We start from the raw sequence: 18569 nt of genomic DNA, 5'->3' as shown, positions 1-18569 counted from the left end.
GCGATAACACCAAATTTAACACACCTGCTCCCCATTCACACCTGAGACCTTGTAACACTAATGGAACTACCACATGATTTCACATGACACCGGGGAGAGAGAGAAAATGGCTAATTGGGCCCAATTTGGACATTTTCACTTAGGGGTGTACTCACTTTTGTGGCCAGCGGTTTAGACATTAATGGCTGTGTGTTGCGTTATTTTGAGGGGACAGCACATTTACACTGTTATACAAGCTGTACACTCATTACTTTACATTGTAGCAAAGTGTCATTTCTTCAGTGTTGTCACATGAAAACATATAAAATATTTACAAAAATGTGAGGGGTGTACTCACTTCTGTGAGATACTGTAAAATCCAGGTTGTTTGTGGTTATTAAGTCAATGATTAGAAATTATTTATTTTTTTAGTAAGCGAATGTTTAAAAACGCTAACTTGATGGCATTGCATTACGTCTCAACAGCAATATTAGTTTGATGCCTAACAGGCTGCAGATTAGATGAGTCAGCCGTACGGCTTGAGAGAAGGCCTTAGACTTTCTATCACGTGATAAAACTGAAATAGAGAAAACTACAGGCACACTGGGTTCCTGCTTGTTCTGTAAACATTTGTAAATGTTGCTGCTATTATTGCAGGGACCCGACACATATCACTGAGAGCTGCTATCAGTAGTTTTTGGTTCACCTACAGCAGATGGAGGGTTTGGGCCCTGGCATTGTGGCAGCAGCCGGAGAGCTCTCACAGGAGGAGGAGGACGAGCTGGGCCCACAGTCTTTGGTGGTTGTGGGGCCCGCCGTTTTTAGTTGATATCTGGGGGCTTGCAGCAAAAGAGTGGGAGAGTTTGGTCCCAGCATAAACCAGTTCCTCCATTTTCTGTGAGAAGCTTAGAAGTGGAGATGCTGGAGAGAGGGATAATGTGTCTGGTGAGCGGGGCCGTGGCTCTGGTGTTTCTGGTGGCTGTGATATGTTGTCCTGGCTTCCCTGGCTGTTTTCCAGAAATTCGTCCTTGGGTGCTGAGTCTTGGAGCTGTTCTGATATGCCATTGTGCCACCATAATTATAAGTAAAACATGATTAATCATTGGGAAAAGGAACTACTTACTTGCATATGTCTTAATTTAACAACGAGACACAACATCAAGGAAATACTGATCACAATGAGTATGTCCACATGATTTCAAGCACAAATCATTTAACATCATAACCATAATATTAGGAGGGGTGCATCCACCACACACTGCTAAATTAAACCCAGATCAATATTACCACCTGCTGGCGAAGGCTGTGTTAAGACATGACCTTTGCCATCTAAAAGACAAATACAACTGAGAAAAAATAGTGCAACCAAATCTACCCAAGAGAACCATATGCCCCAAACACTTTAAATATTATATTGGAACTTCATTTCAAATAAAATGTCTTTCCAAAAGTTAACAGACCTGATTAGTTGTTTGCACACCATACTGCACATTTTCAACCAACACAAGTTTTTGTTAGTCTTTTCAGGCTTAAAAATATGCATTTTGTAAGTGTAAAAATATGCATTTTGTAGCAAATTGTTTGCAACAACAGCTTGCAGTTTAATCTGTAAGTTTTGAGTTACAAGAGTTTTACCCACTGTGCCATACAACCTGTTTGAAGGATTCTAGGAGTCTGTGCTGTTTATGCAAATCAAGCACAGCAGAGAGGTCTCCAGAGACTGTTTTATACTATAAAAAACAGCATGTACTGGCGACTCTTAGTTCTTCTAAACCACAGCACAAGTAGAGCTAATTCTCTGCACATTTGCACATTATTTGAAGATGAAGTTATGGTAATTTCAGATCATATCACAGAAGGTATTTCTGTTAATGCAATCACATGTATATTGTTTAACTGATTTAATAATTCATACAGTACTTTATATTCATGATGTATTATAAAACATTGTGGTTATCTAAAGCTGATTACCATCAAAACTGTTTATATTTAAGATGCATAAAGATCACATTAACTTTTTCTGTTCTCATCCTCAGGTCAATGAATCCATTCTTTGGTTAATGGAAAATGGAAAATGGAACATATCTTTACTTGATGTTGTTTGAAAATATTGGGTACATAAGATATGCTTTCTTCGGTTTGGGATTTATTCTATATTGTGCTATTGTATTCTTTAATGCCCTTATTATTTTTGCCATTTTTCTGGAAAGGACATTGCACCAGCCCATGTACATTCTGATTTCATGTTTATCCGTCAACTCTGTGTTTGGAACAGCTGCTTTTTTCCCGAGGTTACTGACAGACTTGCTGTCTGATACACACGTAATCTCCCGTGCAGCATGTATCTTACAGGCTTTTGTCATTTTTTCATATGCAACAAATGAAAACACAATATTAATGTTAATGGCATTTGACAGGTATGTAGCAATCAGCAAACCATTACAATACAACAACATAATGACCCCCAGGATTTTATCTGTTTTAATAGCTATAAGCTGGATTTATCCGATGCTTTGTATTGGTATTGCTGGTATATTAAATGCCAGACTCCCGATGTGTGGTAACAAACTGTGGAAGGTGTACTGTCACAACTGGGAAATTGTTAAGCTTTCTTGTGCAAACACTATTGTTAATAATGTTTTTGGCTTTTTCATACTGACCACAACTGTTATCATGCCTTTAAGTTTTATATTATACTCTTATGTTAAAATCCTTATAATTTGTAGAAAAAGCTCACTAGATTTCAGGAGAAAAGCATATCAAACTTGTATTCCACACATAGTGATCCTCTTAAATTTCTCAGTAGCTCTTTTTTGCGAGGTCACTTTGAGTCGGGTTGCAACTTTGGACCTCCCTATAGGCCTGTCAATCATTCTTTCATTAGAGTTTCTCATCGTACCACCCATCCTGGACCCTCTTGTTTATGGTTTGAATTTTCCTAAAATTCGCAAAAAAATTATATGGATTATAAAAGCTTGCAAATAGCTGCAACAGATGCTGCACAGAATGTTAACAAAGTTCAATGATTGTACGACTGCATTGTATAAATTATGTAATCATGATGTACATCACATTTTATGAACCTGTGAATTTGAGACTTTGCGTTTTAGTGTAAATCTTTGCCACAATTATAAATTTACTATATATTTTATTTCTAATTTAGCCAGTTACTGGATTCATGACATGGTTCAGACCCTCGGTCACCTCTCAGATCCCAAATATATCAGATACCGGACATTGCCTGTAAAATTAATATATGCAATATAATATATATGTATATAAATTGATATATAGGTTATATATATATTAGTGGTGTCAAACGATCAATCGCGATTAATCACATCCAAAATAAAAATAAAAGTTTTTGTTTACATACTAAATGAGTGTGTACTATGTATATTTATTATGTATATATAAATACAAGCACATGCATGTATATATTTAAGAAAAATAGGTTATGTTTATATATTAAATATATATATATACAATATAAAATATATAAATCTATATACATTTAAATATTTAAATGTATATACATTTAAATATTTTCAAAATATATACTGTGTGTGATTGTGTGTGTGTATTTATATATATATATATATATATAATAAATAAACAGTAAACATATTATGTAAAGAATGTTTTTTTATTTCGGATGTGATTAATGTATATATATATAATAAATGCACAAAATTTAAAAGAAGACATCGGATGTAATTTTCACTTTTGTTAACTTTTTCTGACTTTTTTTCTGGCGGGTCTGTCAGCTCAGAAAAGCTGAAAAGAAAACACACATACAGTCCTACAAAAGTCTGTTTTATTGTTTCCCGAATTCTGTTTCATTTTATTTTCATTTTAACTTTTCTGAATTCCATTTTTTTCTATTTCATTTTTTTTAGACTCTGTTTTAATGGTTAAATAAAAAGCATATTAATCAAAATAACATGTATAATTAATCAAAGTCATGGAACTTACACATTTTAACCTCAATTTATGAAAAGTTTAAGTTTGGTTTTATTTTTAACAAAAGCTGTGTTTAACATTAACTTTCTGGATTCCATTTTAATGGTCTCATTACATTTTAATAAGAAAAAGCATCTCTAATTAATTGATTTTATAAAAAAATAATAATAATAATAATTCTGGTAAATATTCCTTAACCCTCTGGCCCTCTTTGTTTAGGAGTCACACTTGCCTCCTTTGTGGTCAAAAGTGACCAAAGCCTTGAAATTAGCGGTGTCCCCGACTAAGGATTTTCATAGTCGAATCTGAATCTTGCCGATAGTCGACTGATAGTCGAATCATATGTTTTGGGGGCAGGGCAAAATACATTACCAAGAGTCAAGTCAGACATTCGACAGTCATAATTACATTAACACACAAGGAAAATGTGTAACGGACGCCTTGCAGATAACGGAGTAAATAATGTTTTATGTTTTGATTAAAAGATAGTTAACATGAAATGTCAGCGAAGCCCTAAGAATTCACAACATGTTTTACAATAGTGCTCTCATTATAACATTATGTATATGACAGTAGTTATTAATGTTCTGCATTTCTGTTTTGAGCTGCGCGCGCTGAAGATGACCAGTAGAATGAAGCATTTGATAGCAGGTTTTTAGACATTAAATCTCTCAAGATCTCAGCAGAGGAGATTAAACATCTCCACAAACAGCATCACCAGCATCACTCATTAGATTGACTTTCTTTCTGTCAGACATCTAGAGAAGCTCTTATTGAGAATTAACAGAGGTTTAGATGTTGGTATTTGTGTTTCATTTGAAGTCACCATTGTCGTGGACAGTGTTTGCTTTAGTTGGGAAAATCTAATCTTAGTCTTCATACTTTATATCAGCTTTTTTTGGCTGTTGTAACTGTGTTTTTGTGCAGTGGTAGACGAAGTATGCAAATCAAGTACTTGTGTAAAAGTACAGATACATATAATAAAATAATACTCCAGTAGAAGTACTCCTTTTTCAATTTTACTCGTGAAATGTATGTAGTTATGTAAAAAAAGTACTGATAGATTTATTTAGCAATTTTATATAGGCTACTATTTTTTATAATCCTACTGCTCAAAATACCTGGAATTTTCCCAAAAGAACCACTATATGGAGTCAAGATATATTTGTGTTGTTGATATGGACTACGTTGACGAGAGTGATGTAGTAATGTTCACTGTGAAGCTTACACTGCGAAGTACCTGAGAGAAAACAGATCTGACCTTCTGATTTTCACCAGCAAGAAAAAAGTGTTTTAAAGCTTGTTGTTTTGCAGAACATCACAGTTATATATGACATGAGAATAAGGCCTGAAGTTAGGAAGAACATTTTAACGAAAATATAATTATATTTTCATAATGATTTTTTTCTTCTCAAATCTTGTCTGTGGTGTAAAAACACCCCTGGCCAAATGCCCCCAGAGGGCATCACTTCCCACTTTGATCATTACTGTAGTTACCATGTTCTGAACATCACATCCTTTATTTTTCCTTCAGATGTCATCTATCTAGGTGGTTGAATAAAAATATTTGGACTTTATATCTAAAAAATTACCTCAACTTATCACCAGCAAGCTTGTTAGCTAGACAGATAGCATCAGCTAGCAACTTATTTTCAGTATGGTTATGATGAATAAACATTCATATCTGTCTACTCCGCTAGTTAATCCAAACAATATAAAAATGTATACTGTTGATAAACAATATAAAAACAGATGTCACATAGGGCTAAATGCATAGCATTTTAATAAAACTGTTAACGTTACGGCAGCGGGGAATATGAACGTGCATGAATTATTTAAAAAAAATTTTTACCTAAAACAGAGACACTGATGGTGATGTGTCTGCATTCAAGCATTTCAGTGGGCTTAAATAGAATCAGAATCAGATGAACTTTATTACCAAGTATGTTTACACACACAAGGAATTTGACTTGACGACAGTAGCTTCCAGTGTAGAAGAAAGTACAAACGTAGTGCAGACATACATAGGAATAACACAGTAGGGATGTAATATAACACTAATATAATAAAAAATAAAATAAAATTGAATAATGTACTATATACAGAAATAGAAGTATAGGAAACAATTTAATTGTTTAGATAAATGTACAGATATGTTTATTAGTGTGCAGATATGTTATTTACAAAGTGTGCAGTTTAATATAAATATAACTATGTTAGTTGTGATGGACTATGTATAATTATGAAAGATTAATTGTTCAGGCTGAATATAGCCTGTGGGAAAAAACTGTTATTGTGCCTGGCTGTTCTGGTGGTCAGTGCTCTGTAGCGCCGACCAGAAGGCAACAGTTCGAAGAGAGAGTGGGCTGGGTGTGAGGGGTCCAAGGTGATTTTTTTAGCCCTTTTCCTCACTCTGGAGATGTAAAGATCTTGGAGGCTGGGCAGAGGGGCACCAATAATCCTCTCAGCGCGTTTCCCTCTTCTGCGTCTGCACGCGCGTTTGAACAACACCGCTGTACCTCCGACTAGAATGTCCAACAAAACGTCCGAATAACGTCCGAATAATCAAAACCGGAAAAATATTGTTTGGGGTGTGCTGCTTAATGTTAAAGATTTCGTCTCTGGTAAAACTTATAGAAGAAGAATGACAAAACACAGAACAAACAAACAAAAACAATAGAAGAATCATCTTCTATTGCGCCATCAGATGTATTAATCACCCAAAAATAGATTTACAGCAGATTTAGTTCACAAACAACTGACAGTTTTGACATAAATATGATTTTCAGTTACAATAATTCATCCTAAAATTCGACATTAATAACTTACTTTTAGCAGCATCAGTCGCGCGCGTGGTTCTTGTGAATTCAGTTCACTGGAGACTCGCACTAAATGGATCATTTGAATCAGTGAGTTGTCGACTCGAGAACAGCTGCAATCGGTTAATTCTAATTCATGAATGAATCGTTTGGTGCGATTTGCGAACCGATTTAAAAGGTTTGTAGGGTATCAGACCCAATCAGACAATTTAAGATTTGATAAAGAACAATTCAAACACGAGGAGCCGATTTCCACAGAGAGGCCCAAGACACAGGATGTTCGTAAATCAGATCCTGGCGCCACAAGCCTGAACCAACTAGCAGCTTTGAGTAGCTCACAGCATTTAAACAAAAGAACACTTATTGACAATTCCAAGGAGATTGTCAATTTTGGGGCAAGTAATCAAGATTAATGGTTAGAGATGCACAGCATGACCATGTAAACCAGTGACGATCATGAGCTCTTTGGATTGACTTGCCCCACCTCGACGACAAAGAACAGACCGAGATTCCTTACAGACCTCTTAATCTCTGGTCTTCACAGAAATGTCCACATACATTCACAGAATGGCACAGAAACTGCCTTTCCATGCACCTAAACTAATTATTTCTATGTATAACTCCATATCATGTATTGTAACCCACACATTAGACTATCATGTTTTAATCACGTATTGTGTATGTCTTTTTGATAACTATTGAATAGCTTAAGGGTTCATATTCATGTTTATTATGTGTGTGTGTGAAAATTCTTGCTTGAAACGTTTCTTCCAATCCAATCTTTGTCAAATGTATCATATTCTTGTTATAGAAATCATGTCCAAAATTATACTCTGCAAGAGCGGGAAAACTCGGATCATGTGCCTGATGAGATGACACGTTGATTTATGTATGGGGAGGAGAAATATACGACACCCCAGCAAAGACGATATCTAATTGGTCAAGGCACCATTTGGGATGTGTCCAAAAGCCCAGTTTAAATACTCAGGACACCATCAAATCAGGGTCTTTCTCTTCTTTTTCCTCCTTTTTCTAGCCGTGCTTTTCAGTCATCACCTTTTGCGCTCTTTGAGCGTGCTCTGGCTAACACGCCAGCTCCTCCAAAACCATGAGGAGAAAGACATATGAAGTTACAGTCTCTGTGAGCTCGTCCAGATCGGTGGCTGCAGCTTCAAAGACGCTCCAATCAGTGAGGTCAAAACAAGCTTGTAAATCCTGCTCTGCTTCATTAGTCCATCTTTTAACAGTCCTTAATACAGGTTTAGCTGATTTCAGTTTCTGCCTGTAGGTCGCTATAAGATGAACCAAACAGTGATCAGAGAGCCCCAAAGCTGCTCGTGGGACAGAGTGATATGCATTCTTTATTGCTGTGTAACAGTGATCCAAAATAGTGCTGTCTCTGGTGGGACACGTAATGTGCTGCTTGTATTTTGGCAGTTCACGGGAGAGATTTGATTTGTTAAAACCTCCAAGAATTATTAAAATAGAGTCTGGGTACCTTTGCTCCATTTCAGTTATTTGTTCGGCCAGCTGTTGCATCGCGGCACTCACGCACGCGTCCGGAGGCACGTACACATTCACGAGAATGAAAGAGGAAAACTCCCGCGGCGAGTAGAACGGTTTAAAGTTTATGATGAGTGCCTCTAAATTAGGACAGCATACCTTTTTCAGCATTGTTACATCTGAACACCAACTTTCGTTGATGTAGAAACACAATCCACCACCTCTGGTTTTCCCCGTTAACCCCGCAATGCGATCCGCTCTGAACAGCTGGTAGCCCGGCAGATGAAGCGCGTTGTCCGGAATGGCTTCACTCAGCCAGGTTTCAGTGAAGCACAGTGCAGCAGAGTTAGAAAAGTCCTTGTTGGTGCGGGTGAGGAGAAGAAGTTCATCCATTTTGTTAGGAAGGGAATGGACATTCGCGAGATGAATGTTTGGGAGCACAGTCTGAAAGCCGCGCGCGCAGAGCTTCACCAGGGCGCCAGCGCGTTTCCCTCTTCTGCGTCTGCACGCGCGTTTGAACAACACCGCTGTACCTCCGACTAGAATGTCCAACAAAACGTCCGAATAACGTCCGAATAATCAAAACCGGAAAAATATTGTTTGGGGTGTGCTGCTTAATGTTAAAGATTTCGTCTCTGGTAAAACTTATAGAAGAAGAATGACAAAACACAGAACAAACAAACAAAAACAATAGAAGAATCATCTTCTATTGCGCTATCAGATGTATTAATCACCCAAAAATAGATTTACAGCAGATTTAGTTCACAAACAACTGACAGTTTTGACATAAATATGATTTTCAGTTACAATAATTCATCCTAAAATTCGACATTAATAACTTACTTTTAGCAGCATCAGTCGCGCGCGTGGTTCTTGTGAATTCAGTTCACTGGAGACTCGCACTAAATGGATCATTTGAATCAGTGAGTTGTCGACTCGAGAACAGCTGCAATCGGTTAATTCTAATTCATGAATGAATCGTTTGGTGCGATTTGCGAACCGATTTAAAAGGTTTGTAGGGTATCAGACCCAATCAGACAATTTAAGATTTGATAAAGAACAATTCAAACACGAGGAGCCGATTTCCACAGAGAGGCCCAAGACACAGGATGTTCGTAAATCAGATCCTGGCGCCACAAGCCTGAACCAACTAGCAGCTTTGAGTAGCTCACAGCATTTAAACAAAAGAACACTTATTGACAATTCCAAGGAGATTGTCAATTTTGGGGCAAGTAATCAAGATTAATGGTTAGAGATGCACAGCATGACCATGTAAACCAGTGACGATCATGAGCTCTTTGGATTGACTTGCCCCACCTCGACGACAAAGAACAGACCGAGATTCCTTACAGACCTCTTAATCTCTGGTCTTCACAGAAATGTCCACATACATTCACAGAATGGCACAGAAACTGCCTTTCCATGCACCTAAACTAATTATTTCTATGTATAACTCCATATCATGTATTGTAACCCACACATTAGACTATCATGTTTTAATCACGTATTGTGTATGTCTTTTTGATAACTATTGAATAGCTTAAGGGTTCATATTCATGTTTAGTATGTGTGTGTGTGAAATTCTTGTGTGAATCGTTTCGTCCAATCAATTCTTTGTCAAATGTATCATATTCTTGTTATAGAAATCATGTCCAAAATTATACTCTGCAAGAGCGGGAAAACTCGGATCATGTGCCTGATGAGATGACACGTTGATTTATGTATGGGGAGGAGAAATATACGACACCCCAGCAAAGACGATATCTAATTGGTCAAGGCACCATTTGGGATGTGTCCAAAAGCCCAGTTTAAATACTCAGGACACCATCAAATCAGGGTCTTTCTCTTCTTTTTCCTCCTTTTTCTAGCCGTGCTTTTCAGTCATCACCTTTTGCGCTCTTTGAGCGTGCTCTGGCTAACACGCCAGCTCCTCCAAAACCATGAGGAGAAACGCCACCTAGTCTCGTCAAACTTTACTTCTATTTCTTTACTTTAGTTTCTTTTATTTTCCGTTGAGTTTCGTATTCTGAATTAAGTTTTGCCTAATGCCGCGTCTCCGAGTCCAACCTCTAGTGCCGTCTAAAACTTTAACCAGACCACAACTCCGCATCGTCAGCCAACGCCCAACCACTGGCTTCCCAAGACTGAACTTCCAGCCAATCAGCAACCTCGGGAAACCCCTTTCGGCAACCAGACAAGGAAGGGAACCCCTTTCACAGGCAAGCAAGTACCTCCAGATTCTAGCTGAACTGGTGCATTTAATATAAATTTTAACCTCATTGAGGAACTCAATGCGAGGGTTAATTAAGTGATTGATGGTTGTTCATGTCTATGCAATTGCACATATTGCTGTAAACTTGGGATTTCACATTTTCATTCTATTAAACTAATTCTCACTTTCTCTCTTTCTGCAACTTGTGTGAATGCGTGTGTTCATGTGTTAGATTAGTTATATGTCTTAGATGTATCCAATAAAGCCTTATTTATATTGAAAAGAGAAGTATCTTGTGTTTTATGCTTACAAGTTAATGTCTTAAACTGCCGATCTTGTTACTGTGCTAATAAATAGTGTTTTCACTATACTTTGGATATTAATATCCATTGCAGAATTGATGTTATACGGCTCGTTCAAGGAATCGCTGGCCGTCTCAGTGATCAGCCGTAAAACAGTGATTCTGTCCAAATTCCCTTTCAAATTTTAAATGATTCCCTTTGAGTTAAATTGACCTCTTTCCCTTACAGGTTCATTGAAAAGAATCAGTTCATTCATGAATCAGACACCCCTTCTGCGTCTCGGAGCACGTGATATATTATAAGGAGTGTAATGTAGTGAAGTAAAAAGTATGATCTTATGCTTTAGAATGTAGTGAAGTAAAAGTAAAAGTTACTCAAAATAAATCTACTCCAGTAAAGTACAGATACTTGAAAAATGTACTTCAGTACAGTAACGAATTAAAACTACTCCATTACTGTCCACCACTGTTTTTGTGAAACACAGTAGTCGCTGCAAAAGAGCCCAAAATATAGCGAGATCAGGTATTATTAACTCCTTGTTGATGATGATTTTATTTTTGGCGTTTACAGCCACCAAACCTTGTGAAATTCCAGTACTGGCACCAAGAGTATTGAAATTATCAGTTATTCCATAGACGGATAAAATGCATGTGCATGGGATATAGTAAACCCATGATGTAGTCACACGCAGACATCAAGATTTTGCACATGAGACACAGCAGCGGTGACAATCAAAACAAACAAAAAAGCTTCATGCTGCAATGCATGATGGGTGGCTTCATAGTACAAACTCATCCTTAAATCCCAAGCTTTTTGTTTTGATTGTCACCGTTGTTGTGATTCATGTGCAAAATCTTGATGTCTGTGCATGACTATACGAAGCATTTACTTAAAATAGCTCATGCATTTTGTCCATCTTCAGAATAAGCGATTATTTTGCTCTTGGTGCCAGTACTGCAACTTCACAAGGTGTCTTGGCTATAAATACCAAATATAAAACAAAGCTGAAATGCACAACATCAGATGCTCATTTTGTCATCATCCTCAAGGAGCTAACAACACATGATTTCACTTTATTTTGGCCTCTTTTGCAGCAACTAGTGTGCTTCACAAAAACACAATTATAGCAACCAAAGAAAAGTTAGCACACGAAGTATGAGGACCAAGGTCCCAACTAAAGCGAACACTGTCCACGACAATGGTGACTTCAAATGAAACAAATACCAACTTCTAAACCTCTGTTAATTCTCCATAAGAGCTTCTCTAGATCAGTGGTTCCCAACCCTGGTCCTGGAGGCACCCCAACACTGCACATTTTGCATGTCTTAATCAAACACCCCTGATTCAGGTCATCAGCTCATTAGTAGAGAATTTGAGAAGACCTGAAATTGGTGCGTCAGAGAAAGGAGACATGCAAAATGTGCAGTGTTGGGGTGCCTCCAGGACCAGGGTTGGGAACCACTGCTCTAGATGACAGAAATAAAGTCAATCTAATGAGTGAAGCTGGTGATACTGTTTGTGGAGATGTTTAAAGGGGTCATATGATGAGATTTAAATTTTTCTTTTCTCTTTGGACTGTTACAAGTGCTTGGTGCATAAAGAAGATCTGTAAAGTTGCAAAGACTAAAGTCTCAAATCCAAAGAGATATTCTTTATAAAAGTTCAGAGTCAGCCACACCTACCTAAAACGGCTCGTTCTAACACGCCCCCACATATCTACGTCACGATGTGGGAAGATTTGCATAACACCGCCCAAATGTTCACGCAAAGAAAGAAGGCGTAACTTTTATTCTCGCTGTAGTATTGTTGCCGCCGCCATGTCGTGAATAGCTGTGTGTTTTGTTGTGAAAGCTTAACTACTTTGTTTGGCCTTTCAAACGAGGACGATATCCGCTTCGTCATGCCTAGAGCTGATCTGTGCTGGTCGCTGAGGGAATACATCGACTTAGTGCTGTGGATCACTGGATCGGCTTTCACCGTTTCCTCCGCTCACGCTAGGCCACCGTGTGTTTCGTTGTGAAAGCGAAACTACTTTGTTTGGCCTTCCAAAAGAGGACACGACTAGAAATCAGTGGTTAAGTTGTTTTTACAACACTGTTCCAGAACACCACATTTTATGGAGGACTGTTTCCTGATCCTGGTAGAGTAGACTACAATGCCGGCTGTTCTGACTCACAGACTGTAAGTACGTTTTCATTTAAAGGATTTGCCACTGAAGATTCAAACGCGAGTTTTGAGCAGTGTAGAGTAGCGCTTTTTTGTCATTTCTCCGATCACAAATGCAGACATGGTTTTATGTTTACGCGGCGCAACGACAGTATAAGTCATTATGATCAGTAATTATGTCCCCACTGGATGCAACAAATGCCTCGTTTGTAATGGGCTTTCATGTTTTTTTGTCTAGTCGCTCCGGCCGGAACACAGCATCACAAGGCATGTTTCCATTACAGATTTGCGTAAAACTTTGGCGATATTTTATAAATGTCGATAAAAAAGTATTGCGAAATGACGGCGTTTGCATTAACCAATGTTATGCGACTAAAACGTAACATTTTGTCTCTCGCGATAAGTCATGGCAATGGATTTTGGCTATATTTACTCAAAGGAGGCTTACGCGAATATCTTTAAAGAAGCAGCAAAGAGAGCCGCTTCAGAAACGTGCGTGGCGTGGCTGGAATAAACCATAGACTGTATAAAAACATAAACACAAGCAATCAGCTTCAGTGACCGTATCAGGGCCACACTGCACCGCAGACCTGTGCAGTGTAAATTGTCTAAGCATTAATGGTAGGGAAAGCCCCTTATACTGGAGCGCGGCCACTTATGAAGTGTTTCTTGGAGGTTATAGTACATTGAAGAATGATCATATGACTTTTTACATACGCCATATGACCTGTAAATGTGAAAAAGCCGTTTCCATTGCAGTTTTGTGGATTATTCCTTTTTCGCATTCCCTGAAAAACCGCCTCATGCGAGTGCAAAAACTTTTTAGCGATATATGTGAGTTTTTGCGAAATTGACGCGTTTCCATTAGGCGTATTTTCAATTCGCGCAATTTGAAGGGTAATGGAAACGTGCTTACAGTATGGTGAGGGGTGTAACATTTTCGTCACACGCTTGCGGTATTCGGCCAATCACAACGCACTGGATAGCTGGCCAATCAGAGCACACCTCGTTTTTCAGACCGATGAGCTTTGTAAAAATCTACGCGTTTCAAAAAGGCTGGGCATAGAATAGAAACAATAATGTACAGTATGTGGAAAATAATGTTTTTTTTATTTTTTTACTTTAAACCACATAAACACATTTAATTACACCAAATACACAAATGTTCTTTTTAGCAACATCATATGACCCCTTTAATCATCCACTGTTGAGATCTTGAGAGATTGAATGTCTTATTTGCAGTTGATTTTACCAAATGCTCAATCATCAGTTATTTGATCATTTAATTATCTCATAAACTTCAACACTGTTTCAGAGAAGATTCTTTTATTTCCAAGATTTTTGGACAAACAGTGTCTTTGAGTTGCTTTGCAATTACAAATGGAAATTACATTGAAATAACACGAGTTTAAATCTAATGCATCGAGTGTGTTTATTTGGTACAGAAACAGTATAAATTATGTCTAAATGAACCTTAAATGATGTTGAAAATAATGTCCACTGACCACATTTTAACCTTGTACGGAGGTTCCATGAATGTCTATATCGGACGCGCAGAACACGTAAAAAAAAGACGTCAAAAACTTTCATTCTGGCTCCTCAGTGGACGTCTTTTCAACGTGTGCAGACTTCAAAAAGACGTCCACAGGACGTAACTTTGCCCAGTGGGGGCCTACTATTTTAATATTTTACTTAAAAGCATTACCTACTAAAATGTCTACAATACTCAAAACATTCTCATCTTGAGCAGAAAAGAAAGATAATCAGCAGTTTCAAAGTTTAAGTTCTATCCTAGCCTAACAACAATTTCCAAATTATAATGGCATGATTCTTTTGAAATGTTCTTAGCCTACAAATTAATAAGGCTAAATGTAGATCAGAAACTTGTCACATGCTTTGAACAGGTTATAGATAAATAAATAGATAGTAAGACAAATAACTATATTTGCAGCATTGTTTCTTTTTCTGCTGTGTTTTAGTGTTCTCCGTGTTTCTGTTGTTAAAATAACCGTGTTATCCGCAGAGAGAGAGAGAAAGCGCACTAAGCTGAAAGGGCTTGAATAAAGCGCGTTTAGCAGTAGATAAAAATACTAGAGTAGCCTATATAGCGCTGAAAGATATTTACCATAAACGACCCCGAGAGCTTGTTATGTGATCCGCGCCGCTCACAAAATGTGTTATCCGCAGAGAGAGAGAGAGAGAGAAAGCGCACTAAGCTGAAAGGGCTTGAATAAAGTGCGTTTAGCTGTAGATAAAAATACTAGAGTAGCCTATATAGCGCTGAAAGATATTTACCATAAACGACCCCGAGAGCTTGTTATGTGATCCGCGCCGCTCACAAAATGGTGCTGCTGTTACGCCTTTTGAATATCAGTTTCAGTGGATACGGAAAGTATTCAGACCCCCTTAAATTTTTCACTCTTTGTTATATTGCAGCCATTTGCTAAAATCATTTAAGTAAATTTTTTTCCTCATTAATGTACACACAGCACCCCATATTGACAGAAAAACAAAGAATTGTTGAAATTAACTTAAATGATTTTAGCAAATGGCTGCAATATAACAAAGAGTGAAAAATTTAAGGGGGTCTGAATACTTTCCGTACCCACTTTATATAAGGATTAAGACTCGAGTTGCTTTTAAAATATTCACAAGTACTTTTCCTTGAGCCGAGTCAAGTCTGGAGTCATTACAGGTCGAGTCTGAAGTCTATAAAAATGCGACTCGAGTCCTTAACTCGAGTGGTGCCCATCTCTGGTCGAGTATCGATACATCAGCCCTTTCCAGGGAACACAAAAACGCGCAGTAATCTTAGACAACTTTACCCTGATATTTTAATCAAATCCGCAAATTCGTTTGAAGAACCAAATTAGCCAGAGAGCAGTTATCACGATTAGAATATCTGGCATCTTTCAAATCATCTCAGATCTATTAAGCAAGGTACGAAGAACCGAATGGACCCCTATTATTATTTTTTTTCTTGTGGGTGTTTAAGTTACCAATTAGCTAAAGAGTGAAAGATTATCTTACTTCTCCTTGTCTGTATCTATTGGTAGAATGCAATGCCCTGCTTGTCTTGTTTGCACACTGAACCTTTGATTTATTGTGTATATAACCCACAAAGGTCAAATATGCCCATCAAACACAGCAGAAATCAAAAGCTTCAAAAATAATACATTGATTCTTTCATTCATTACCCTGTGCGTATTCAGCATGAGAAAGCCAGCAGAAATTCAGGGAGCAATAAGGTGCTGTCCTGCCTGCCTACTGATTATCAATGCATATAACTATATAAAGGGGGTGAACATCAACAGAGATAGAGTTATAAATACAATATGGACACAGGTTTATGAGAGCACAACAAATACACATGCTCATAGAGCTTTAAAAAGGTAGCAGCAGCAGCTCTCAGCAAAACCTCTGAGAAAAACCAGCAGACCAGGTCTACCATATTGTCTACGTAGAGTGATATTGAAATCTGGACACCAGCAAACATCGGTTCGATGTTTGCTGGTGTCCAGATTTCAATATCACTCTTACTATGGTTCATAGCAAGTGGGCCTAATACAGCAGATGTTATAGTAGTAATGTGACACTCTTGAAAAATGTTAAAGCCTTGAGGATTTCTTTCTCTGAGCAAGACATTCAATTGCAAAAGAACAAAATGATCATGACAATATTTTTTGTCATACATAAACCACTAAAATGAATAAGCAGTCATGTTTACTTTTTTGTTTGAGAGCCATAAGGTGATTATGCTTCAAATCATTTCACAGTGATAAAACAACACTGACAGAACGGTTCACTGACAGGCCTTTGGGACTGGTTTTACACAAGATGCCCATGAAGACAATGAACTTACCACTATTTAAATTAAGCTACACTGATCTGTGAAGCAGGCTGTTCTTGTCAGGCTCTAGAAATTCTTCAACTAGAGCAGCGGTCACTTTCCTTAACTCCTCCTCCAGACTGGAGATATCACTGCAAAAAATTCAATTAAAAAACACAAAAACAAAAAAAGAATTACCTCATTTTCTCTGTTTTTGAATATAGAAGACAAATAATTGCATTGTGCATAAAAATACAGTGGCCTCAAAATGCATTTGGACATTTAAAGGAACACTCCACTATTTTTTAAAAATAGGCTCATTTTCCAACTCCCCTAGAGTTAAACAGTTGAGTTTTACCGTTTTCAAATCCATTCAGCTGATCTCCGGGTCTGGCGGTAGCACTTTTAGCTTAGCTTAGCATAGATCATTGAATTTGATTAGACCGTTAGCATCTCGCTCAAAAACTACTCTTCTGTAACTACTCTTCTGTAGTTACATCGTGTACCAAGACCGACGGAAAATGAAAAGTTGCGATTTTCTAGGCCGATATGGCTAGTATTTGTCCTATTTATAACTTGACTCTTCTGTAGTTACATCGTGTACCAAGACCGACGGAAAATGAAAAGTTGCGATTTTCTAGGCCGATATGGCTAGGAACTATACTCTCATTCCAGGCGTAATAATCAAGGAACTTCGATGCCGTACCATGGGTGCAGCAGGCGCAATGATATTACGCAGCGCCTGAAAATAGGCTTATTGAAAGTTACCTAGCTGGGACTATTTTCAGGTGCTGCGTAATATCATCGTAACTTTTCATTTTGTACACAATGTAACTACAGAAGAGTCAAGTTTTAAATAGGAAAAATATAGAAATTCTTTGGTCATTTTTGAGCGAGATGCTAATGGTCTAATCAGATTCAATGAGCTATGCTAAGCTAAGCTAAAAGTGCTACCGCCAGACCCGGAGATCGGCTGAATGGATTCGAAAACGGTAAAACTCAACTGTTTAACTCTAGGGGAGTTGGAAAATAAGCCTATTTTCAAAAACAGTGGAGTGTGTTCCTTTAAGCCACACATAAATGGCTTTCTCAAAACCAGTGTCAATATTCTGAGCCATTTTTGGAATGATGTTTAATGAACGGTCACAAAATTAGTGAATGCATGTTCAACAATATCATTCATTTGAAATCTTTAATAGAAGATACAAACCGTTCGCCTGGTGCTGCACAGAATTCTGTGTAATACTTGATCTTTGGCTCAGTGCCGCTGGTCCTAAGTGTCGCAACAATGCCATTCTGAAATGTGAATGTGACCATTTGGCTATTTCTTGACAATGGAAGGACCTAAAGGAGATATTAAAAGAACATTTATTCCTGTCAAACCGTTTGTCATCAATCAAGAAATATACAAAAGAACTGCTTTGACATACACATTTTTTGTCAGGCTGACTGCTGTCATAACCAGTGGTCACATCTCTGATGTGTGTGATGCAGTAGTCACCACATGATTCTGGGTAAACACCTGAACCCCCAGAATTGCGCAGACGGCTAAATATTCTATGAATAGTTGGTGGGTCATTGCAGATGACATAGGATGTTCTGGAAATGTGATAGCCATATCTGGGGTATGACAGTGAAGAGAAAAATCAACACGTACTGTACGATCAAAGTAAAATCTGAATGCAATGGTACAGTATACACCTAAAAAAATTGGATTGGATTATCATTAGACACTTATATATATATATATATATATATATATATATAAAAAAAAAAAAAAAAAAAAAAAGAAAAAA

General features: G+C 37.6%; 2 protein-coding genes across 2 annotated transcripts in view; one reads left to right on the top strand and one right to left on the bottom strand.

Moving 5' to 3' along the window:
* The first annotated feature begins 2046 nt into the window (after window positions 1-2046).
* Window positions 2047-2964, top strand: LOC107561297 (putative gustatory receptor clone PTE03). Its single transcript, XM_016245713.1, has one exon. It carries the CDS (start codon window positions 2047-2049, stop codon window positions 2962-2964), a length of 918 nt encoding a protein of 305 aa, XP_016101199.1.
* Window positions 2965-15560: 12596 nt separating this feature from the next.
* The window catches only part of pgm2l1 (phosphoglucomutase 2-like 1), an 18219-nt gene continuing 15210 nt past the window's right edge, over window positions 15561-18569 (bottom strand). The window contains exons 12-14 of the mRNA XM_016245726.1: window positions 18204-18393; window positions 17984-18117; window positions 15561-16925 (exon numbers count right to left, since the gene is read on the bottom strand). Of these exons, the coding sequence (XP_016101212.1) occupies window positions 16823-16925; window positions 17984-18117; window positions 18204-18393 (427 nt within the window). The 3' untranslated portion in view covers window positions 15561-16822. The remainder of the gene's footprint in view (window positions 16926-17983; window positions 18118-18203; window positions 18394-18569) is intronic.

This window comes from Sinocyclocheilus grahami, unplaced genomic scaffold (assembly GCF_001515645.1).
Source record: "Sinocyclocheilus grahami isolate Dianchi unplaced genomic scaffold, SAMN03320097.WGS_v1.1 scaffold765.1, whole genome shotgun sequence".
NCBI classification, from domain to species: domain Eukaryota; kingdom Metazoa; phylum Chordata; class Actinopteri; order Cypriniformes; family Cyprinidae; genus Sinocyclocheilus; species Sinocyclocheilus grahami.
The sequence above is the reverse complement of the archived record's forward strand: the minus strand, read 5'-3'. Positions and strand labels throughout refer to the sequence as shown.

What these genes read in the sequence shown, in the direction of transcription:
- LOC107561297 (XM_016245713.1), top strand. Translation starts at nt 2,047, where the DNA reads ATGGAAAATGGAACATATCTTTACTTGATGTTGTTTGAAAATATTGGG.